The sequence below is a fragment of the Oncorhynchus clarkii genome, chromosome 20, assembly GCF_045791955.1.
Source record: "Oncorhynchus clarkii lewisi isolate Uvic-CL-2024 chromosome 20, UVic_Ocla_1.0, whole genome shotgun sequence".
NCBI lineage: Eukaryota > Metazoa > Chordata > Actinopteri > Salmoniformes > Salmonidae > Oncorhynchus > Oncorhynchus clarkii.
Genome location: NC_092166.1, coordinates 78,032,619 through 78,056,189, shown reverse-complemented (window position 1 = coordinate 78,056,189; position 23,571 = coordinate 78,032,619). Strand labels below are relative to the sequence as shown.

Genomic DNA, 23,571 nt, shown 5'->3' with positions numbered 1-23,571 from the left:
GTATCTGACCATCCAGGGCCAGCAGGATGTGCCTCCCAGCGCTGCTGAAGTCTTTTCCCAGAGTGAGACCTTCAGGAAATACGTGGGCAACCTGGACCTCATCGTCTCCTGGTACAACCAGGTACAGGACAGGACACTGGAAGGGAGGGCATAGACAGATGGAATAATATATGTATGTTTGGTTAACATACAAGGAGTGGAGTTTTAATTCTAAAACTGCAACTGAAAGACACAAACTCAGTGTAAAAACCTTCTGAGGTGGTATCTGTCATCCACAGATCCTAGCCACAGTCCTGCCAGTGGAGTTTCCACTGCTTGAGGAGGAGCTGAAGGGCATCGATGAGAAACTGGCCCTGGCTGAGAGCACTCTGAGCTGGCATGGGGAAGGTACTGGACTGAAGGCTGATGAACACAACTTTACTAGTCATATTCATAACAGATGGTCATAATGGTCACTTATGTGTGTGCCAGGTGTGTGGGAGTACATCCAGCAGATGAGAGACAACTTGCATGACTTTGAGAGCAGAATCAACCAGGCTAAGACCAACGTGGAGGCCATGCACATAATCATGGAGGTTAGGACTGTCTGATACACACCTGCTTTCCCCTCTGTACTGTACCACTGGAGGGGAGATGTGATGGTTGTATTGTGATGTGAATGACAGGAGTGGTCTGTGAGCCCCATGTTTGAGAGGAAGGACAATAAGGACTCTCTGCTGGACCTGGATGGAAGACAAGCAGCCCTTAACAAGAAGTACGCTGCCATCAAAGAGTCTGGCGAGAAACTCCACCAACTGACACAGGTAAAGAAACAACTACTACATACAGTATGTAACAAACAGTGAATAAGTACACTTAGTGTACAAAACATTAAGAACACTTTCTATTGAGTTGCACCAGCCCTTTTGCCCTCAGAACAGCCTCAGTTCATCGGGGCATGGGCTCTACAAGGTGTCGAAAGCGTTCCACAGGGATGCTGGCCCATGTTGACTCCAATGCTTCCCACAGTTGTGTCAAGTTGACTGGATGTCCTTTGGGTGGTGGACCATTCTTGATACACACAGGAGAGTGTATCAGCAGAGTTGCAGTTCTTGACACAAACCGGTGTGCCTGGCACCTACTACCACATCCCGTTCAAAGGCACTTAAATATTTTGTCTTGCTCATTCCCCCTCTGAATGGCACATATGCACAATCCATGTCTCAAGTTTCTCAAGGATTAAAATTGTTCTTTAAATTGTTTCCTTCCCTTCATCTACACTGATTGAAGTGGATTTAACAGGTGACATCAATAAGGAATCATAGTTTTCACCTGGTCAGTCTATGTCATGGAAAGAGCAGGTGTTCTTAATGTTTTGTAAAGTCAATGTTTGATAAGTGTGCCATGCTGAAGAGTCTGTGTATCTGGTGTCTGTAGGAGAATAAGAAGCTGTTTGGAGCAGATGAGAGCACTTACTCGTGGATGGCCTACGTCGACTACATTGATGACAAAGTCCTGGACGGGTTCTACAAAGTCGTCAATGTGTCTCTCAAGTTCCTTGCTAGTAACATGCTCGCCAAGGTATAATTCATCTCGGAGACAAACCCTCACAGGTATCAGTTGTGTTAAATCCCTTTATGTGCTACTAACTGGCGTGTTGTGTTGACTTGCAGTCGAGTATAAACCCACTGTTTGAGGTGCGTTTTGAATTGGAGGATGGAGACACATCGTTCTACCCGTCTTTGGTCTATGGCATATCTGATGGCTTTTACGACCTGGTCGAGAGTCTCATCCATGATGTGTACCAAGTTGCTGAACTAGTTCCTCGGATATCAATGACCAACAAAACGTGCTACGATGTGAGTACATCCCTGTGTGTGTGTGTGTGTGAGATTGAATGTTACCTATGTGTGTGTCCCATTTTGAACCATCTTACCCTGTGTAAACTACGGTGTGTGTCTTTGTATGTTTCTCCCATGTGTCCCTCAAGGTGGAGTTGGATGAGATGTCAGAGCTGTCAGACATGCGTGAGAATGTGTTGAACCAGGTGGTTGGGGCCATGAAAGAGGCCCAGGAGTATCGGGACGTGCTCTATAAATACGCCTACCTGTGGCAGGATGACAGGGATGACTTCATGGAACAGTTCCTTCTCTACGGCAAAGTTCTTTCCCCCGAGGAGATTGAGGCGCACGGAGAGGACAGCGTGCCCAAAAACCCCCCCACACTGAAAGATTTCAAGGAAGAGGTACAGAAAGAAGTCCCTGGCTGCATCCCAAATGACACCCTATTCCTGTAGGACTCCGGTCAAAAGTAATGCACTCTTTAGGGAAGAGTGTACCGTTTAGGATGCACCCCCTAAAACACAGTAGGGACTCTTAGCAATTTATGTAGGACATAGGACATTGGTGGCACCTTAATTGGGGAGAACGGGCTTGTAGTAATACAATTGGAATGATATCAATACATCAAACACATGGTTTCCATGTGTATGATGCCATTCTATTTACTCTGTTCTGGACATTATTATGAGTTGTCCTCCCCTCAGCAGCCTCCACTGAGTGTTAGGTTCTCCAGGGTTGGTCCCAATGAGTGCTGTGTGTGTTCCCCTACAGATCGATACGTATGAGAAACTGTACAAGGAGGTGAGCAACTTGGAGAACTCCCAGGTGCTGCAGCACTGGCTCCAGATTGACATCCGTCCCTTCAAACATGCCCTGCTCAACACCATCAAACGTTGGAGCCTCATGTTCAAACAGTTCCTCATAGACCGAGTCACCAACAGGTACAGACCAACAGTGACAGGACAATAGTCCTGCTGGGTATTGCGTTAAAGACCTGCAGAATGGGATTCATTGGTAGGATGAAGACTTTCTTCAACTGCTAATTGTCTGCTGCTGCTGTGTGGGGGTGTGTGTGTGTGTGAGCGCATCTTTGTCTGCGTGTGTGTGTGTTTGTGTGTGTGTGTTCTCCTAGCCTGAGGGACCTGGACGGCTTCATCAAGGAGGTGAAGGATGGGCTGACCAAGACCGTGGAGGAAGGGGATTACCAGGGCCTGGTGGGGGTCATGGGTCACCTGATGAGGATGAAAGACAGACAGGCAGCCACAGACACCATGTTCTCCCCTCTCAAGGAAACCATCCAGTTCCTCAAAGACTTTGGAGAGGAGCTGCCTGACGAGGTCCATGCTCAGCTACAGGTAGGCAACACACAGATCTGACTCCAGGTAAAAGTGCCACCTTACTACAGATCTAAGATCACTAGAGATATTGTTTTATAGCAGCTCTTTAAGCAAGGGCAGAACCTCTTTACTGCATGGGTTTCCCTTGCTCAATAACAAAACAAGAAGCTGAGCTTTATTTAGCCTTTAAACATGAAACGATGTGTCTTGGTTTAGGATCTTCCAGAGCACTGGAATAACGTGAAAAAGACGTCCCTCCAAGTCAAACAGAACTTGGCTCCATTGCAAGCACATGAAGTCAACATCGTCCGAAGGAAATGCCAGCAATTTGAGGTAATTTTTAACACATCGGTATATGTACCTACATCTATATAAATCACATAGAGACGACGGATGAAGAGAGAGATACTGTATGGGCATGGTGTGAAGCTGTGTGCCCTGTGTGTCCACAGATCAAACAGTATGAGTTTAGAGAGAAGTTCAGACAGCAGCCCTTCTTCCAATTCGCTTTTGAAAACCCACACGGGGCTCTCGATGATGTGAGTAGTTCAAAATCTTTTGTGGATCTAATTTAAGCTCTGTGTTGAGTATAAACCCTAACCCTTCCAATACGGTGGGTAACCACAGATTCAGATGGATATCATGGGCTTGGAGGAAGAGATGGAGGGCCTGTCAAACTCGGCCGGTCTGTTTGAGGTGAATGTTCCCGACTACAAACAGCTCAAAACCTGCCGCAAGGAGATCATCCTGCTCAAAGAACTCTGGGACATGATCCTGCTGGTAAGACCACAGCTCACAGGCATACTGGTGTTTTGAAAAAAGGCATAAACATAATGGGGGATAAATCTGAATGCATGCAATAGTGTCACTCTGGTTAATAGATTTTTTTTTATTCATCTTGTTTGTATTCTCTACTCTGATCTTATGCTGACCTGAGCCAATGGTTAGATAATCAATGAGACTGATTCAATAGATTGACGGACAGTGAGTGACTGTGTGCTTGTTGTGGCTGCAGGTGAGCGGGAACATGGATGACTGGAAGACCACCCTGTGGAAGGACATCAACGTGGATGAGATGGATATGGACACCAAGAAGTATGCCAAGGACATCAAGGGGCTGGACAAGGAAATGAGAGCCTGGGATGCCTTTACCGGATTGGACAGCATGGTGAAGAACATGATGACGTCACTGCGCGCCGTGGGAGAACTGCAGAACCCGGCCATCAGGGACCGCCACTGGCTGCAGCTCATGATGGCCACCAAGGTACAAGTCAGCTTCAGTCAAAGGCACCAATGGCCGTGTCCCAAATGGCACCCTTTCCCCTTTATAGGACTATATAGGAAGTAGGATGCCATTAGGGATGCATCCAATGACATTGGAAAATGCTTCTCTCCATGTCCTTATTACATTCAGGACTGATGATGTGTCATAAAGAGCTGATATAGCTATCATATAGCTAAGAGCTAGGTTATAAAGCTTTTACTGAACCTGTAATCCATGTCCACCCCCAGGTGAAGTTTGATATGTCTGAGAAGACCACCTTTGAGGACCTGTTGAAGCTCAACCTGCACCAGTTTGAGGACGAGGTGCGCAGCATCGTGGACAAGGCCGTCAAGGAGTCTGGCATGGAGAAGGTGAGGACACATATAGAAACTATAGTGGTGAAGCTAGTGATTATAGGTTAGTGATTATAGTGAACAGGCCTTTTAGTCTCTCTCCCCCTACTAACCCCTGCCATGTGGTCTCCTTCCTTCCCCCCAGACTCTGGCTGAGCTGGACAGCACGTGGAGCTCCATGGTGTTTGAACACGAGCCTCATGGCCGGACAGGCACCATGCTGCTCAAACCCAACGAGGAGCTGGTGGAGACTCTGGAGGACAACCAGGTACACGACACACAACACACAACCACATCAAACAGAATTAGATAGGCAGTCATCACACTCATTTCATGCAGTGCCAGTAGTGCACCATAGAGTATCATTTGCGATCTGTCCATTGAGTTCCATTCACTGGGACCTCCGTCATTTGGCTCCCTGTGCAGATGTACTTCCTGATGACTATGGAGATGTATGACATCAGTGACTAACCCCTGTTCTTCTTCTTTGGTGACCTCAGGTACAGCTGCAGACTCTGATGACCTCCAAGTACATCGCTCACTTCCTGGAGGAAGTGTCTGGCTGGCAGCATAGGCTGTCCACTGCAGACTCCGTTATCTCCATCTGGTTCACTGTGCAGCGCACCTGGACCCATCTGGAGAGCATCTTCATTGGCTCTGAGGACATCCGCTGCCAACTCCCCGAAGACTCCAAACGATTTGATGGCATCGACATGGACTTCAAGGAAATCATGGCTGAGGCAATGAAGGTTACCAACGTGGTGGAGTCCACCAATAAGAAAGGGCTTCTGGAGAAACTGGAGGGTTTGGAGACAGGGTAAAATAATGGCTTAGAACAAATATTATTATATAAGATTTCAATATTGCCCTGGTTTGACCATGCCAATCAATGACTATAATGGTTATCTCCATGTGTGTTGCCCCTCAGACTGGCTATGTGTGAGAAGGCTCTGGCTGAGTACCTGGAGACCAAGCGTCTGGCCTTCCCCAGGTTCTACTTCGTCTCCTCTGCTGACCTGCTGGACATCCTGTCCAATGGAAATGACCCTGTGGAGGTATGCTTCCAGGCAGCCAGTACATCTACAGAACACAGCAACAGACCACATATTATCCTAAATCTCCAGTGTGTGACTGCCTGTATTCCCATCTGCAGGTCAGCAAGCATTTGTCCAAGTTGTTTGACAGCCTGTCCAACCTCAAGTTCCAGCTGGACGAGAGTGGCAAGCCCATCAAGGTGGCCCTGGGAATGTGGAGTGAAGAGATTGAGTATGTCACCTTTGACAAGGACTGTGACTGCTCAGGACAGGTGTGGAAACAGTCTTATACTACTGTATAACTACGTGTGTAAATCTTACATTACGCCTCTGTATACTACAGTCAATGCTATGCTGTAGTTTTAGATGTTCCTTCTGTGTTTGTGTGCAGGTGGAGATGTGGCTGAACCGGGTGCTGGAGAGGATGTGTGCCACTCTGAGAGTGGAGTTTGGAGAGGCGGTCCAGGCCTACGAGGAGAAACCCAGAGAACAGTGGCTGTTTGACTACCCAGCCCAGGTATGTACTCTCACCTATCTCTTGGTTAAACATGATTTTAGAAATGTTCGCAAATGTATTGAAAATACAGAAATATCTCATTTACATAATTATTCATGCCCCTGAGTCAATACTTTGTAGAAATACCTTTGGCAGTGAATACAGCTGTGAGTTTTTCTGGGTAAGTCTCTAAGAGCTTTCCACACCTGGATTGTGCAATATTTGTCCATTATTCTTTTCTAAGTTCTTCAAGGTCTGTCAAATTGGTTGTTGATCATTGCTAGACAACCATTTTCAAGTCTTGCCATAGATTTTCAAGTAGATTTAAGTCAAAACTGTAACTCCGCCACTCAGGAACATTCACTGTCTTCTTGCAACTCCAGTATAGCAACTCCAGTATAGATTTGCCCTTGTGATTTATGTTATTGTCCCGCTGAAAGGTGAATTCATCTTCCAGTGTCCAGTTGAAAGCAGACTGAACCAGGTTTTCCTCTAGGATTTTGCCTGTGCTTACCTCCTTTACATTTATTTTTTTATCCTGAAAAACAACCCGGGCCTTAATGAGTAGAAGCATACCCATAACATTAAGAAGCCACCACTATGCTTGAAAATATGGAGAGTGGCCTCTCTTAAATATGGCGTTGCTTCCTCTTTCGAGTCCCGGGGATTAGGGCCTGGTCCGGAGTAAGCAGAACGTCCAGAGCTGCCAACACGTTGAAGTAGAATTTTTCATCCAAATCAAGTTTTGTGATCGCTGTTCTGATGTCCAGAAGCTGTTTTCGGTCATAGGAAATGATGGAGAAGACATGTACAACAAAATTTAAGATCAGTGTAAAAAAACACACAAATTAGGAGCCCATGAAATGGCTGCTATCCACTGCAGCACCATCTTGATTTGTGTGCAGATAACTCAAATCATCACAATTTTTTTTGTTGCGAGTATGTATCTCAACATGTGTTGTGTTGTGTTCCAGATTGCCCTGGCCACCACTCAAATCTGGTGGACCACGGAGGTGGGCATAGCATTCGCCAGGCTGGAGGAGGGCTATGAGAACGCCCTCAAGGACTACTTCAAGAAACAGGTGACCCAGCTGAACACTCTGATCACGCTGCTGATTGGAGAGCTGTCCAGAGGAGACCGTCAGAAGATCATGACCATCTGTACTATCGACGTCCACGCTCGAGACGTAGTCTCCAAACTCATCAGCACCAAGGTACGCCTAACCCTCTCTCTGTCGGGAACCACTGAACTAACAAGCAAAACAAAACTGGTCTAGGGTTAGAGTTATTTTTTGAATTATTCATTTCGATATCTCAAATGTGGGATTCTCCAGAATCTCAGAAGCTCGAAGAACCAATCACACACGTATGTCAGAGACAGACAGGTCAAGTAGCGAACAAGGTGAGCCCCTCCCCTCATCGTAAGGAGTCACTCGCCCGCCCTCTGGTCTTCTCACCTCTCTTCCTCACGAAGAGTACTACTCTAAGTGCTCCTTAGCACGACTTGTTCTATTTTCATGTTAAACTGTTCACAGGTGTGACATGAGGTTACAATGCCGAGCACATGTTTTCAGCTTTCGTCTTCTGTGTTGGCTGACTTTGCCGAAAGGAACGTTTTCACTTCAGGCAAGAATTTGCTTTTATGCTTTTTCTTACCATTGTCTCCTTTGGTAGCTAGTGTCACATGGCTTGGCTAGCTTAGCTAACCTGGCTAGCTCGCCACAAGGCTTGCTATGCTACCGACTAGTTTTCTACCCGGAAGGGTAAAATTAATAGCTTTCTCTCTCACTAAGCTCAACCCACTACCGTGCCGCAGTGACTAGATCGACGTCCTAGCTTCACTGCTTATTGGTAGAGAGCCATGCTTTTGTTCGTCGCAAGACCAACAAAGCGTTAGCTTCCTTTGGCTAACATTGTGCTAACTAGCTAGGCTACTTACCCACGAGGTGAACGCTAGCTATGTTTCACTTTGTTCTCGGATTAGGTGTTTTCTGGAGCCATGGAGCCTGCTAACTCGACCCAAGGAGTACCGAGCAAGGCTCCTGCCCGAGCAGGGTCAACCATATCAGGCAAAAACACGCACACCTTGGATTTTGTCTGCCTGGGTCTCGAACACTCGCAAGCAATGTTCGATTACCCCCAGTCATGCGTCCACTCCCCTCTCTCACCGTCCCAGGCAAGCAACTCCTTCCAGCTATCCCAGCTTGCGTGGCGGAAGCCAAATGTAATTGGGACAAACCCCAAACTAGATTAACTTCACAGGGTGGTGAAAGTGCATGATTATCGATGCTTGGCTGCCGTTTGACAAATACAAATAATCTCTCTCTTTTGTCCATAATAATCTCGTCATGTAGGCTATACGTGCGCTCTAGCCAACAGCGAGCAGACTGTATCTGCACGTGCCAATACCAGAGTGGGCACATTCACTATGTAAAGGTATTTTTATGTGCACTACGTCATCACGCATAGCCTTTCATCTGCAACAAGTCAATTTGATGGAAACACATCTCTGGTGGGAAAATGTGCGTATTGTTTTTATGTGGATTTTAGAATATTCTCATGAAAATCTGTCGCAAATTGGATGGAAACCGTATGTACTGTACTGTACTGTATGGTACAGTACTGCACTCTACTCAGGGCTTGACATTAACTTTTTTAGCCACTTGTCATTCGGACAAGTATGGCAGATTTTTTTACTGAAGTCACTTGCCCCCCCCCCAAAAAAAGTCTAACACCATCATCCAAAAGCATGACTGAAAATGAATGAAGTACATAGGAGGAAACTGAAATAATTTAGCCTAGGCGCAGATGGAAAAAGTGACACTGTCACGCCCTGATCTGTTTCACCTGTCCTTGTGATTGTCTCCACCCCCTCCAGGTGTTGCTGATTTTCCCCTGTGTATTTATCCCTGTGTTTCCTGTCTCTCTGTGCCAGTTCGTCTTGTATGTTTTTCCAAGTCAACCAGCAGTTTTCCCGTTCTCCTGGTTTTTGCTATTCTCCCTTTTCTAGTCCTCCCGGTTTTGACACTTGCCTGTTTCTGGACTTTGTACCTGCCTGCCTGTCCATTCTGCCTGCCTTGACCATGAGCCTGTCTGCCACTCTGTACCTCCTAGACTCTGTACCCTCCTGCCTGACCATTCTGCCGGCCTTGACCACGAGCCTGTCTGCCACTCTGTACCTCCTAGACTCTGTACCCTCCTGCCTGACCATTCTGCCGGCCTTGACCACGAGCCTGTCTGCCACTCTGTACCTCCTAGACTCTGTACCCTCCTGCCTGACCATTCTGCCGGCCTTGACCACGAGCCTGTCTGCCACTCTGTACCTCCTAGACTCTGTACCCTCCTGCCTGACCATTCTGCCTGCCTTGACCACGAGCCTGTCTACCACTGTGTGCCTCCTAGACTCTGTACCCTCCTGCTTGACCATTCTGCCTGCCTTGACCACGAGCCTGTCTGCCACTCTGTACCTCCTAGACTCTGAACTGGTCTCGCCTTTTGTCATGATAGACACAGTCAAAGAGCCCATCATCGTGGGCTGCAGAGCAACTCTGCTGTCCTCAGAACTGCATAATTATAAATTAATTTGCATTTTTTCCTCCTCTCTTTTACATTTTTAAAATTTCACCTTTATTTAACCAGGTAGGTCATTTGAGAACAAGTTTTCATTTTCAACTGCGACCTGGCCAAGATAAAGCAAAGCAGTGCGACAAAAACACAGAGTTACACATGGGATAAACAAACGTACAGTCAATAACACAATAGAAAATCAGTATACAGTGTGTGCAAATGAAGTAAGGAGGTAACGCAATAAATAGGCCGTCAAAATAATAATAGGTGTCGAAATAAGTCCAATTTAGCAATTAACACTCTTATTAGGCCTAGGCTACTATATTTGTTGTAGGTAGGTTGCACATTGTTAATAATAATAATCATAATTTTATTTCTACTTTGCACATTCTTCCATTGCAAATCTACCATTCCAGTGTTTTACTTGCTATATTGTATTTACTTTGCCACCATGGCCTTTTTTGCCTTTTTATAAAGGTGAAATAAAAAAATAAAAAAATAAATTGCTAGAATAATATGGCAATAGGCCTAGGCCAACTACGCAGTTATTTCATTTTTTATTTATTTTTATTTCACCTTTATTTAACCAGGTAGGCAAGTTGAGAACAAGTTCTCATTTACAATTGCGACCTGGCCAAGATAAAGCAAAGCAGTTCGACACATACAACGACACAGAGTTACACATGGAGTAAAACAAACATACAGTCAATAATACAGTATAAACAAGTCTATATACGATGTGAGCAAATGAGGTGAGATAAGGGAGGTAAAGGCAAAAAGGCCATGGTGGCAAAGTAGATACAATATAGCAAGTAAAACACTGGAATGGTAGATTTGCAATGGAAGAATGTGCAAAGTAGAAATAAAATTATGATTATTATAATTAACAATGTGCAACCTACCTACAACAAATATAGTAGCCTAGGCCTAATAAGAGTGTTAATTGCTAAATTGGACTTATTTCGACACCTATTATTATTTCGACGGCCTATTTATTGCGTTACCTCCTTACTTCATTTGTACACACTGTATATATAATGGGGGTGCAAAGGAGCAAAATAAATAAATTAAGTACAGTAGGGAAAGAGGTAGTTGTTTGGGCTAAATTATAGGTGGGCTATGTACAGGTGCAGTAATCTGTGAGCTGCTCTGACAGTTGGTGCTTAAAGCTAGTGAGGGAGATAAGTGTTTCCAGTTTCAGAGATGTATGTAGTTCGTTCCAGTCATTGGCAGCAGAGAACTGGAAGGAGAGGCGGCCAAAGAAAGAATTGGTTTTGGGGGTGACTAGAGAGATATACCTGCTGGAGCGTGTGCTACAGGTGGGAGATGCTATGGTGACCAGCGAGCTGAGATAAGGGGGGACTTTACCTAGCAGGGTCTTGTAGATGACATGGAGCCAGTGGGTTTGGCGACGAGTATGAAGCGAGGGCCAGCCAACGAGAGCGTACAGGTCGCAATGGTGGGTAGAATATGGGGCTTTGGTGACAAAACGGATTGCACTGTGATAGACTGCATCCAATTTGTTGAGTAGGGTATTGGAGGCTATTTTATAAATGACATCGCCAAAGTCGAGGATTGGTAGGATGGTCAGTTTTACAAGGGTATGTTTGGCAGCATGAGTGAAGGATTCTTTGTTGCGAAATAGGAAGCCAATTCTAGATTTAACTTTGGATTGGAGATGTTTGATATGGGTCTGGAAGGAGAGTTTACAGTCTAACCAGACACCTAAGTATTTGTAGTTGTCCACGTATTCTAAGTCAGAGCCGTCCAGAGTAGTGATGTTGGACAGGCGGGCAGGTGCAGGTAGCGATCGGTTGAAGAGCATGCATTTAGTTTTACTTGTATTTAAGAGCAATTGGAGGCCACGGAAGGAGAGTTGTATGGCATTGAAGCTTGCCTGGAGGGTTGTTAACACAGTGACCAAAGAAGGGCCAGAAGTATACAGAATGGTGTCGTCTGCGTAGAGGTGGATCAGAGACTCACCAGCAGCAAGAGCGACCTCATTGATGTATACAGAGAAGAGAGTCGGTCCAAGAATTGAACCCTGTGGCACCCCCATAGAGACTGCCAGAGGTCCGGACAGCAGACCCTCCGATTTGACACACTGAACTCTATCAGAGAAGTAGTTGGTGAACCAGGCGAGGCAATCATTTGAGAAACCAAGGCTGTCGAGTCTGCCGATGAGGATGTGGTGATTGACAGAGTCGAAAGCCTTGGCCAGATCAATGAATACGGCTGCACAGTAATGTTTCTTATCGATGGCGGTTAAGATATCATTTAGGACCTTAAGCGTGGCTGAGGTGCACCCATGACCAGCTCTGAAACCAGATTGCATAGCAGAGAAGGTATGGTGAAATTCGAAATGGTCTGTAATCTGTTTGTTGACTTGGCTTTCGAAGACCTTAGAAAGGCATGGTAGGATAGATATAGGTCTGTAGCAGTTTGGGTCAAGAGTGTCCCCCCCTTTGAAGAGGGGGATGACCGCAGCTGCTTTCCAATCTTTGGGAATCTCAGACGACACGAAAGAGAGGTTGAACAGGCTAGTAATAGGGGTAGCAACAATTTCGGCAGATAATTTTAGAAAGAAAGGGTCCAGATTGTCTAGCCCGGCTGATTTGTAGGGGTCCAGATTTTGCAGCTCTTTCAGAACATCAGCTGAACGGATTTGGGAGAAGGAGAAATGTGGAAGGCTTGGGCGAGTTGCTGTGGGGGGTGCAGTGCTGTTGACCGGGGTAGGAGTAGCCAGGTGGAAAGCATGGCCAGCCGTAGAAAAATGCTTATTGAAATTCTCAATTATGGTGGATTTATCAGTGGTGACAGTGTTTCCTATCTTCAGTGCAGTGGGCAGCTGGGAGGAGGTGTTCTTATTCTCCATGGACTTTACAGTGTCCCAGAACTTTTTTGAGTTAGTGTTGCAGGAAGCACATTTCTGCTTGAAAAAGCTAGCCTTAGCTTTTCTAACTGCCTGTGTATAATGGTTTCTAGCTTCCCTGAACAGCTGCATATCACGGGGGCTGTTCGATGCTAATGCAGAACGCCATAGGATGTTTTTGTGTTGGTTAAGGGCAGTCAGGTCTGGGGAGAACCAAGGGCTATATCTGTTCCTGGTTCTAAATTTCTTGAATAGGGCGTGTTTATTTAAGATGGTTAGGAAGGCATTTAAAAAAAATATTCAGGCATCCTCTACTGACGGGATGAGATCAATATCCTTCCAGGATAACCCGGCCAGGTCGATTAGAAAGGCCTGCTCGCTGAAGTGTTTCAGGGAGCGTTTGACAGTGATGAGTGGAGGTCGTTTGACCGCTGACCCATTACGGATGCAGGCAATGAGGCAGTGATAGCTGAGATCTTGGTTGAAGACAGCAGAGGTGTATTTAGAGGGCAAGTTGGTTAGGATGATATCTATGAGGGTGCCCGTGTTTAAGGCTTTGGGGAGGTACCTGGTAGGTTCATTGATAATTTGTGTGAGATTGAGGGCATCAAGTTTAGATTGTAGGATGGCTGGGGTGTTAAGCATGTTCCAGTTTAGGTCGCCTAGCAGCACGAGCTCTGAAGATAGATGGGGGGCAATCAGTTCACATATGGTGTCAAGAGCACAGCTGGGGGCAGAGGGTGGTCTATAGCAGGCGGCAACGGTGAGAGACTTGTTTTTAGAGAGGTGGATTTTTAAAAGTAGAAGTTCAAATTGTTTGGGTACAGACCTGGATAGTAGGACAGAACTCTGCAGGCTATCTTTGCAGTAGATTGCAACACCGCCCCCTTTGGCAGTTCTATCTTGTCTTCATAAGGTTTCCTCAGCTGTAGCCTAAGTTTTCTTTTGACTCTTCATTAGATTTTTCCATCCATTGTTTAATCAATATCACTATGGCCTAAAATATTTCTAATTCAACATAAATCTGTGAATGAGAATAGCATTGACAACACGGCTTTCATAATGATTCCCATTTAAAAGCTGCAACTTTAGGAATTAAACACTTTATTAGAATAGTTTGGAAAATACTCTTCATAACTTTAATTTGTCTTAATGCTTTTATGCTATTTCTTTTAGTAGGATTAGGCTTTTGGTAGTTTGGTTCTCAATGGCAAGGAAGGATGCTTTGCTCAACTGTAAGGTTTGTTCAAATTCAGATTTTTATATCTTGCTAATGTTTCTTCTATCTCTCATTATTACCTTAGGCCTCCCATGTTTTGGGGTTCAAAAACAACTTAAAACTTTCTGAGCTAGCCGAGAACTCTGTTAGATTCATTAATTGTTTGATCATGAAAAAGCACGGCAGAAGAAATGTAGCATGCATTAAACTGAAACAGTGGCTTAACAGGCCAAGTCATTTTCATATCAAGTGTAGAGAAAATGTAACATTTGGGCTTATGCAACAATAAGACAACAGAGTTTCCGTGATATAAAAATAGTCTTTGGCTATTGGCCCAGATCGTTTGGGAGAGAGAAAAAAAACACAAGGTATTTTCTGACCAGATATTTTGCGCTGCTTTGGTGAGACTCTTAGCTCTGTCTATATTGTTCTCTTGCTTTGTGTAAATATAACATATTTATTGAAATAGGCTATAGCAAATAGGAATATAGGCAATTCACTCAGAATGTCAACCATGCCCTGCTGTGCGCTGTAGCAACGCTGCTGCCTGATCCTATTCTGATCTAAGTAACTGTTTGATATTGTGATTTTTTTTAACTTGTCCATTCGGACAAATTAAATCTATATTCTGGTTGTCCGACTATTTTTGTTACTTGCCCTGGACAAGTGGACAAGCCTTAATGTCAAGCCCTGCTACTCTACTGTGCTGTACTATACTGTGCTGTTCAAACTTGGGAAACATAGACGTCTATGATTGGATCAGATTTGGTCCAGTCCGTAGTGGCCTTAATTCGACCCAAAAAAAGACATCTATGATTGGTTCAGATTTGGTCCGGTCTGGACTGGCCTTGCTCCTTGAACCCTTCCCATTCTCATGCGTTCGCTCTCAAGGAAGACGGAGGGAATCGACTCTAACCCCTGAGTGTGCCCTTTGTGCCACGGCTCTCCCCCCGGCACTAGTTCAAGCACTAGGGGAAGGCATCGTCCATCTCAGTAGTACCTCTTGGCCTACTGAGGATGAGAACGGATGAGAAACGCTGGGTGTTTGCCCAACGTGTTTGCACAAAATGTTTTCCCAACATCTGTGTACACGGCGTAACCTCAATCGTCAGATTGTCTCTTGGCTCTCAGTCACTGGAAGAGCCCCTCGATCTTCGTTTCTGGCACTCCGCTAGGGGTATTGGTGACGACAGATGCATCACTCACGGGCTGAGGCGCAGTTCACGAGGGGAATACAATAAACAGAGTGTGAACTCCACATTGCTCACATAAATTACCTCGAATTGCTGACAGTGTTTCTTTCACTGAGACACTTTCTACACTCCCTTCGGAATTGCCACGTCTTGATCAGAACGGACACTACGACTGTGGTCACTTACATCCAACTCTTTGTGTCCTGGGTGCCTCCCTGCGAGGGAAGGCCCCTCACTCGTCAACGGTTATCACATTGGATTGTGGAAGCTATTACATTGGCCTATAATAGCAAGAGGTTACAGCTTCCGAAAGGCCTGGGGGCTCACTGAACCAGAGGTATAGCTACATCTAGAGCACTGTTCAAGGGCATCTCCTTGCAGGAGATTTGCAATGTGGCTTTTTGGGCATCCCCTCATACTTTTATGAGGTTCTACTGGCTAGACGTCACTGCGCGTTCTTTGGTGCATAGTGTTCTCAGTGTCGGGGCCTCTGAGGGTTGATACGATGAGACTATCTGGCTTCGGAAAGAGAGCACGTTTGCGATATAGGAGTTGGTGAGATATCGAAACAAATAATTGAAAGATAATTTAAGATTATTTGCGTAACCCTGGTTCTCTGATATTATGAGTGAGATATCTCACCGCATTCCCCTACTTGCAAGAGTGTGAGGAAGTTCGGCATGCTCGGGAATGACCAGAGGGCGGGTGAATTGCTTCTTATGATGAGGGGAGGGGCTCAACTTGTTCACCACTCAATGTTTTGACCAGGGTCTCTGGTGTTTTGTCTAGGGTCTCTGGTGTTTTGACTAGGGTCTCTGTGGTTTTGACTAGGGTCTCTGGTGTTTTTACTAGGGTCTCTAGTGTTTTTACTATATGCTCTGTCTCTGTCTTTTTGTTCCAGATTGATAACGTCGGGGCATTCATGTGGCAGTCTCAGCTGAGGCATCGCTGGGACGACCATAACAAGCACTGCTTCGCCAACATCTGTGATGCCCTGTTCAGATACTCCTACGAGTACCTGGGAAACACCCCACGATTGGTCATCACCCCTCTGACTGACAGGTGCACAGACCAATCACAGCTCAGCTCATATGAATTCTATCTAATCCTTCAAAATATATATTTTCACATTTGATCTTGACAGGATGTTACCACTTCAATACTAATTTTGTCCCAAAAATGACAAACTGACATTATGTCTCACTCCGTTCTGTTCAGTTCTGTTGTGTGAGCGATCATGTAAAGAGTTTCTGTCTGCCCCCCAGGTGTTACATCACTCTGACCCAGTCTCTCCATCTCATCATGGGAGGGGCTCCGGCCGGTCCTGCCGGTACCGGGAAGACCGAGACCACCAAGGATTTGGGCCGAGCCCTCGGCATCATGGTCTATGTATTCAACTGCTCTGAGCAGATGGATTACAAGGTGAATCTGTTTCTCAGACTTCTTATATTGCCAAAAAATGTCATCTTATTCAAGCATACAATAGATTCTGCTGTGGTTTCTGATTGGGCCTCATGTTGTCCTGTCTTTCCAGTCTTGTGGAGACATCTATAAGGGTCTGGCTCAGACTGGGGCCTGGGGCTGCTTTGACGAGTTCAACCGAATCTCTGTGGAGGTGTTGTCTGTCATCGCTGTACAGGTAAGTTATTCCTCTATTTCTACACCACAAACCTTGATCGTGATCTCTCTCCCCCCCCTCTTTCTTTCCCCCATCTCGCTCCCTCCTCTATCTCTCTCTCTCTTTCTCTCTCATGGTGACACTGACCCTACTCCCCCCCAGGTGAAGTCTGTTCAGGACGCTATCAGAGATAAGAAGATCATCTTTAACTTCCTGGGTGAGACCATCAAGCTGATCCCCACCGTGGGAGCCTTCATCACCATGAACCCGGGATACGCCGGCCGTGCAGAGCTACCGGAGAACCTCAAGGCTCTGTTCAGGTACCATACACATAGTGGATCTTTCTCTCTGCCTGTCTATCTCGCTAACTCTCTCCATCTGTCAGCCTCACCATCTCTTTATCTTCTTTCTCCCTCTTTTTTGCAGACTGTTTCTCTCTGTCACCGTCTCTTTCTCTCTTGCCCTTACTTGTCTTCATACCTGAGTGTCTCTCTCCTGTAGGCCATGCGCCATGGTGGTGCCGGACTTTGAGTTAATCTGTGAGATCATGTTGGTGGCTGAAGGCTTCATTGACGCCAGAGTCCTGGCCAGGAAGTTCATCACCCTCTACACCCTCTGCAAAGAGCTGCTTTCCAAACAGGTACAGTAGCTACCTCACTGCTTTAATACACTGTCACTCTCACCCTATTCACCCAGACTTGCTGTCTGCTCACAACCACAGAGATTTTACATTCTCACCATCTCTTTAAAACATCTTCATATAGTTTCCTTTGTGTTGTGTTTGTGTGTACAGGACCACTATGACTGGGGTCTTCGTGCCATTAAGTCTGTGTTGGTGGTGGCCGGCTCTTTGAAGAGAGGAGACCCGGGTCGCCCGGAGGACCAGGTCCTGATGAGAGCTCTAAGAGACTTCAACGTCCCCAAGATCGTGATGGACGACTCGCCTGTGTTCCTGGGACTGATTGGAGACCTGTTCCCTGCTTTGGATGTCCCCAGGAAGAGAAACCTGGACTTTGAGAAGGTCGGACACGCACAAACACACACACATATACACACTTGCCTCTCCTTAACTAGACAGAACACAGGACAGAGGTGGGAAGAACAGAAGTAACAAGAGCACTCAAATAAATGTACACCTGTGTTTATACTGTATCTGTCTATCATCTGAAGTAAAAAACGGTTGTCTTTGTTAAAAAAGTAGTTTCTGATGCTACAGATGTAGGATCGTAATTTATCACCCTGTTGCAGGAGAACTTTTATGCAATGCAGGAAATGTAAAACTTGTAGTGTATTTGTGGTTTAAAAAGGCTTCTGAAATTTGTAATTTCTACATAGAAATTTCAGACTTGATTTTCCCTTACGAAAAATGTATCAGCCTCTACAACAAAATGTCCATTCATTATAATCCACATAATAATTCCAATTTCCTGATGCTTCAGGATTATTTTCCTTGCTGTAGCGAACTGCCTCAAATTAACATCTTACATCTGTAACTGAGGTATTTGTTGTGTGGGTGTGTATCTCAGGTAGTGAAGAAGTCAGTGCTGGACCTGAATCTGCAGGCGGAGGACAGTTTTATTCTGAAGGTGGTTCAGCTGGAAGAGCTGCTGGCCGTCCGACACTCCGTCTTCATCATCGGTAATGCCGGCACCGGCAAGTCCAAGGTAACATAAATCCTCATCCCTCTAACATCTATTGTGCTTTTCTGACTCCAGTTATCTGGGAAGAGTCTGCATTTCAAATGCCACCCTATGGGCCCTGGTCAAAAGTAATACACTAAAAAGGGAATAGGGTGCCATTTTGGATAGAGCCAAATGTTCTGTTTGGTTAGAAGCCAAACTATTGTGTTGTGTCTCCAGGTGATGCGCTCGTTGAATAAGACCTATCAGACCATGAAGAGGAAGCCGGTGATCGTGGATCTGGACCCCAAGGCTGTCACCTGTGACGAGCTGTTTGGCATCATCAACCCTGCCACCCGAGAATGGAAGGACGGTACGATGGAACTAGTTAGGCTAAAATATAGTTGAAACGTGTAGTCAATGAAGCCCTAACAACACAATAAGTCAAGCAGCTTTGCATCTGGACTTCTCTCTCTAGTTCTAGTCACAATGCCCCATCTGTACAACCTGAGTTAATAGTATTGAAGTGTTTTTGAGTAATGTTGCATGGTATACCGGTACCACATTAATATCACGGTACTAAAACGTCATGATACTTATGATACCAATATTTTAGAATACCGTAGTACCGTTTCATATGATACTACCGACTTTTTCATCCTTACCGATCTAAAGAACATACTGGCGTCTGTTATAAAATGTTTATGAAGTCAGTTTTGTTTATGCATTCAGTTGAATTTAAGCAACAGCCACTAGTGTCTTGTATGCGCATGTCCAATAATATCCACTTCACTTACATGTGCATATCACGTGTGGCAGCTATAATCAATCAGCCTCATCCTCTACCAGCCTTCACTCACCTGCTTCTCTCCATTCGCTCTTCACATCCCCTACCAGCCCTCACTCACCTGCATCTCTCCATTCGCTCTTCACATCCCCTACCAGCCCTCACTCACCTGCTTCTCTCCATCCGCTCTTCATATCCCCTACCAGCCCTCACTCACCTGCTTCTCTCCATCCGCTCTTCATATCCCCTACCAGCCCTCACTTACCTGCTTCTCTCCATCCTCTCTTCACGCCCGTCTATTCTTCTGTCAGTTTTTTTAAATATAATTTAGCCATGATGGCGAGCCGGGATACAGACCCTGATGAGTCTTCTGTTGTTAGATTTGTACGTGTGTGTTACGTCCGTCGTTAGATGAATGAGACCAGAGCGCAGCGTGGAAAGTGTTCATGATTTTTAATACTGAACTCCGACAAAACAACAAAATACAAAACCGAATGTCAAGTTCTGCAGGGCTAGACGGCAACTATGCTAAAACAAGATCCCACAATCTAAGGTGGGAAAAAGGGCTGCCTAAGTATGATCCCCAATCAGAGACAACGAATGACAGCTGCCTCTGATTGGGAACCATACCCATAGGTCGGGGTTTGTGGTGCCAACAAAGAAATAGAAAAACTAGAATGCCCACCCAAATCACACCCCGTCCTAACCAAATAGAGAAATAAAAAGGCTCTCTAAGGTCAGGGCGTGACAGTACCCCCCCCCAAAGGTGCGGACTCCGGCAAAACCTGACTCCATGGGGGAGGGTCCGGGTGGGCATCTAGCCTCGGTGGCGGCTCCGGTTCGGGATGTAGACCCCGCTCTGCTTGCTGATCCCTCCACTTCTGTGGAACCGGACCGTGGATTGTCGCCGGAGGCTCCGGACCGTGGATCGTCGCCGGGGACTCCGGACCTTAGATTGTCGCCGGAGGCTCTGGAACGTAGATCGTCGCCGGAGGCTCCGGACTGGGAACCCTCGCAGGAGGCTCTGGACCGCCGACCGTCGCTGGAGGCTCTGTACCTGGTGTGCTGAGCCGGCACAATCCGTCCTGGCTGAATGCCCACTTTAGCACGGCAAATGCGGGGAGCTGGCAAAGAGCGCACCGGGCTGTGGATGCGTACCGGAGACACAGTCCGTGTAACCACAAAGCATGGTGCCTGAAGGGTCACACGCTCCTCAAAGCGACTGTCTTGCTCCAGACTCCAACCCCTCCAAACTCTTTCATCCCTCTCCACTGCCAACCACTCCTCACTCAAACGGTCCAAGAATTCCTCCTCGGTCTCGGACTCACCCCTCAGCACCGACGCCCACGTCATCTGGGGGGGTTCCGTTTTGTCCTCTCCTCCTGACCACGCTGCTTGGTCCGTTTGTGGTGGGATCTTACATTGGAGAAGCATGCAAAGTGAGCAATGTTGATACATTGTATAATTTTATCGCCTGTTAGAACCAATAGCACAGACCAGTCTGAGTAGACTTTGCAAGTTCAGTGTAGCCTAAACGGTTCAATGTGACCCATATTACCAGATATGCCTTTTTTTTCCCTATCGGGATTTGTACGCATTTTATATCAGTTCACAAACCATGTCGGGGGCGTTTTAAACTAATCCTGGGTCGCTAATTATTGGTTTGATAACAAACAACGTTGTTCAGTCATGTTAGCTAGCTAGCTAACAACCTTGTAACTTGACAGTAGGTTTAGGTCAATTTGATGGGCACAGGAAGAAAGGAAAAGGGTCTGCTACTCATGAGATGTGCTTCAAAAGGTATGATTCATATAGGTCTAATGGAAGCCTAAACTATATCAAAAATCTATTTCTTTCTGGTGCACCTTAAATTCTGTTTGGTGCCTAACATATTAAAAGTTGGGAGCAGTGTGTGTGTGTGTGTGTGTGTTTTACGAGAGTGAGGGAGACAGAGACAGTGTGTGAGTCTGTGTTAACTGAAGAGTAAACAAGGTTTCATGCAGTGTTCTCCCCTTACTGACACAACGACATGCAGATCATTATGCATACAGTGCCTTGCGAAAGTATTCGGCCCCCTTGAACTTTGCGACCTTTTGTCACATTTCAGGCTTCAAACATAAAGATATAAAACTGTATTTTTTTGTGAAGAATCAACAACAAGTGGGACACAATCATGAAGTGGAACGACATTTATTGGATATTTCCAACTTTTTTAACAAATCAAAAACTGAAAAATTGGGCGTGCAAAATTATTCAGCCCCTTTACTTTCAGTGCAGCAAACTCTCTCCAGAAGTTCAGTGAGGATCTCTGAATGATCCAATGTTGACCTAAATGACTAATGATGATAAATACAATCCACCTGTGTGTAATCAAGTCTCCGTATAAATGCACCTGCACTGTGATAGTCTCAGAGGTCCGTCAAAAGCGCAGAGCGCATCATGAAGAACAAGGAACACACCAGGCAGGTCCGAGATACTGTTGTGAAGAAGTTTAAAGCCGGATTTGGATACAAAAAGATTTCCCAATCTTTAAACATCCCAAGGAGCACTGTGCAAGCGATAATATTGAAATGGGAGGAGTATCAGACCACTGCAAATCTACCAAGACCTGGCCGTCCCTCTAAACTTTCAGCTCATACAAGGAGAAGACTGATCAGAGATGCAGCCAAGAGGCCCATGATCACTCTGGATGAACTGCAGAGATCTACAGCTGAGGTGGGAGACTCTGTCCATAGGACAACAATCAGTCGTATATTGCACAAATCTGGCCTTTATGGAAGAGTGGCAAGAAGAAAGCCATTTCTCAAAGATATCCATAAAAAGTGTTGTTTAAAGTTTGCCACAAGCCACCTGGGAGACACACCAAACATGTGGAAGAAGGTGCTCTGGTCAGATGAAACCAAATTGAACTTTTTGGCAACAATGCAAAACGTTATGTTTGGCGTAAAAGCAACACAGCTGAACGCACCATCCCCACTGTCAAACATGGTGGTGGCAGCATCATGGTTTGGGCCTGCTTTTCTTCAGCAGGGACAGGGAAGATGGTTAAAATTGATGGGAAGATGGATGGAGCCAAATACAGGACCATTCTGGAAGAAAACCTGATGGAGTCTGCAAAAGACCTGAGACTGGGACGGAGATTTGTCTTCCAACAAGACAATGATCCAAAACATAAAGCAAAATCTACAATGGAATGGTTCAATAATAAACATATCCAAGTGTTAGAATGGCCAAGTCAAAGTCCAGACCTGAATCCAATTGAGAATCTGTGGAAAGAACTGAAAACTGCTGTTCACAAATGCTCTCCATCCAACCTCACTGAGCTCGAGCTGTTTTGCAAGGAGGAATGGGAAAAAATGTCAGTCTCTCGATGTGCAAAACTGATAGAGACATACCCCAAGCGACTTACAGCTGTAATCGCAGCAAAAGGTGGCGCTACAAAGTATTAACTTAAGGGGGCTGAATAATTTTGCACGCCCAATTTTTCAGTTTTTGATTTGTTAAAAAAGTTGGAAATATCCAATAAATGTCGTTCCACTTCATGATTGTGTCCCACTTGTTGTTGATTCTACACAAAAAAATACAGTTTTATATCTTTATGTTTGAAGCCTGAAATGTGGCAAAAGGTCGCAAAGTTCAAGGGGGCCAAATACTTTCGCAAGGCACTGTATATCTCACAGGAGGTTGGTGGCAGACACACACAAACACACATACACAGACCTTAATTGGGGAGGACGGGCTCGTGGTAATGTCTGAAGCAGAATCAGTGGAATGGTATCAAACACGGTTTCTAGGTGTTTGATGCCATTCCATTTGTGCCGTTCCAGCCATTATTATGAGCCGTCCTCCCTTAAGCACCCTCCACTGATGTACTGTTTATTCCTTCCTCACATTCCTCCAGCCAAATCACAGCTAGGCCTTTGCAAATATGAGCAATCAGCCATTCTATGCAGTATTCTATTATACGCTGATCAGTGTGACGTTAAATTCAATGTGTTGTATTGAGTCGAAGTGTACATTTCACTGAGAAGTTTTTGGAGAGCGTTTATAAAACGTGAACAAGTGTTGGGGGAAGGGGCGAGCAGGATGCTAGGCCACTGATTTTTTTCCACCGTGGTATCGTGATACTACTTGGTATCGTGATACTTGGCCTGCTATCATAGCATTTGTAAAATGTTGATATCGTGACAAGCCTATTTTTGAGTCTGTCTGGTTGTTGTGTAATGTTGTGTGCCACGCTGGTTGCAGGTCTTTTCTCCTGTGTGATGAGAGATTTGGCCCTCATCAGCCATGACGGGCCCAAGTGGATCGTACTGGACGGAGACATCGACCCTATGTGGATCGAATCCCTCAATACTGTCATGGACGACAACAAGGTCTGTGTGTGTGTAC

General features: G+C 45.6%; 1 protein-coding gene across 1 annotated transcript in view; it reads left to right on the top strand.

The window, feature by feature from the left end:
* LOC139376950 (dynein axonemal heavy chain 17-like) overlaps positions 1 to 23,571 on the top strand; it is an 84,876-nt gene that overhangs the window by 8,391 nt on the left and 52,914 nt on the right. Inside the window, exons 13-41 of the mRNA XM_071119972.1 lie at positions 1 to 121; positions 279 to 387; positions 472 to 575; positions 666 to 803; positions 1,417 to 1,560; positions 1,653 to 1,838; positions 1,970 to 2,224; positions 2,592 to 2,761; positions 2,953 to 3,175; positions 3,374 to 3,490; positions 3,610 to 3,696; positions 3,785 to 3,937; positions 4,173 to 4,421; positions 4,670 to 4,792; positions 4,920 to 5,042; positions 5,275 to 5,591; positions 5,703 to 5,829; positions 5,928 to 6,080; positions 6,200 to 6,325; positions 7,279 to 7,518; positions 16,057 to 16,217; positions 16,421 to 16,577; positions 16,690 to 16,794; positions 16,936 to 17,093; positions 17,275 to 17,413; positions 17,567 to 17,794; positions 18,300 to 18,437; positions 18,633 to 18,765; positions 23,428 to 23,555. The exon at positions 1 to 121 is cut by the window's left edge and continues 26 nt beyond it. Coding sequence (XP_070976073.1) covers positions 1 to 121; positions 279 to 387; positions 472 to 575; positions 666 to 803; positions 1,417 to 1,560; positions 1,653 to 1,838; positions 1,970 to 2,224; positions 2,592 to 2,761; positions 2,953 to 3,175; positions 3,374 to 3,490; positions 3,610 to 3,696; positions 3,785 to 3,937; positions 4,173 to 4,421; positions 4,670 to 4,792; positions 4,920 to 5,042; positions 5,275 to 5,591; positions 5,703 to 5,829; positions 5,928 to 6,080; positions 6,200 to 6,325; positions 7,279 to 7,518; positions 16,057 to 16,217; positions 16,421 to 16,577; positions 16,690 to 16,794; positions 16,936 to 17,093; positions 17,275 to 17,413; positions 17,567 to 17,794; positions 18,300 to 18,437; positions 18,633 to 18,765; positions 23,428 to 23,555 — 4,612 coding nt within the window. The remainder of the gene's footprint in view (positions 122 to 278; positions 388 to 471; positions 576 to 665; positions 804 to 1,416; positions 1,561 to 1,652; positions 1,839 to 1,969; positions 2,225 to 2,591; positions 2,762 to 2,952; positions 3,176 to 3,373; positions 3,491 to 3,609; positions 3,697 to 3,784; positions 3,938 to 4,172; positions 4,422 to 4,669; positions 4,793 to 4,919; positions 5,043 to 5,274; positions 5,592 to 5,702; positions 5,830 to 5,927; positions 6,081 to 6,199; positions 6,326 to 7,278; positions 7,519 to 16,056; positions 16,218 to 16,420; positions 16,578 to 16,689; positions 16,795 to 16,935; positions 17,094 to 17,274; positions 17,414 to 17,566; positions 17,795 to 18,299; positions 18,438 to 18,632; positions 18,766 to 23,427; positions 23,556 to 23,571) is intronic.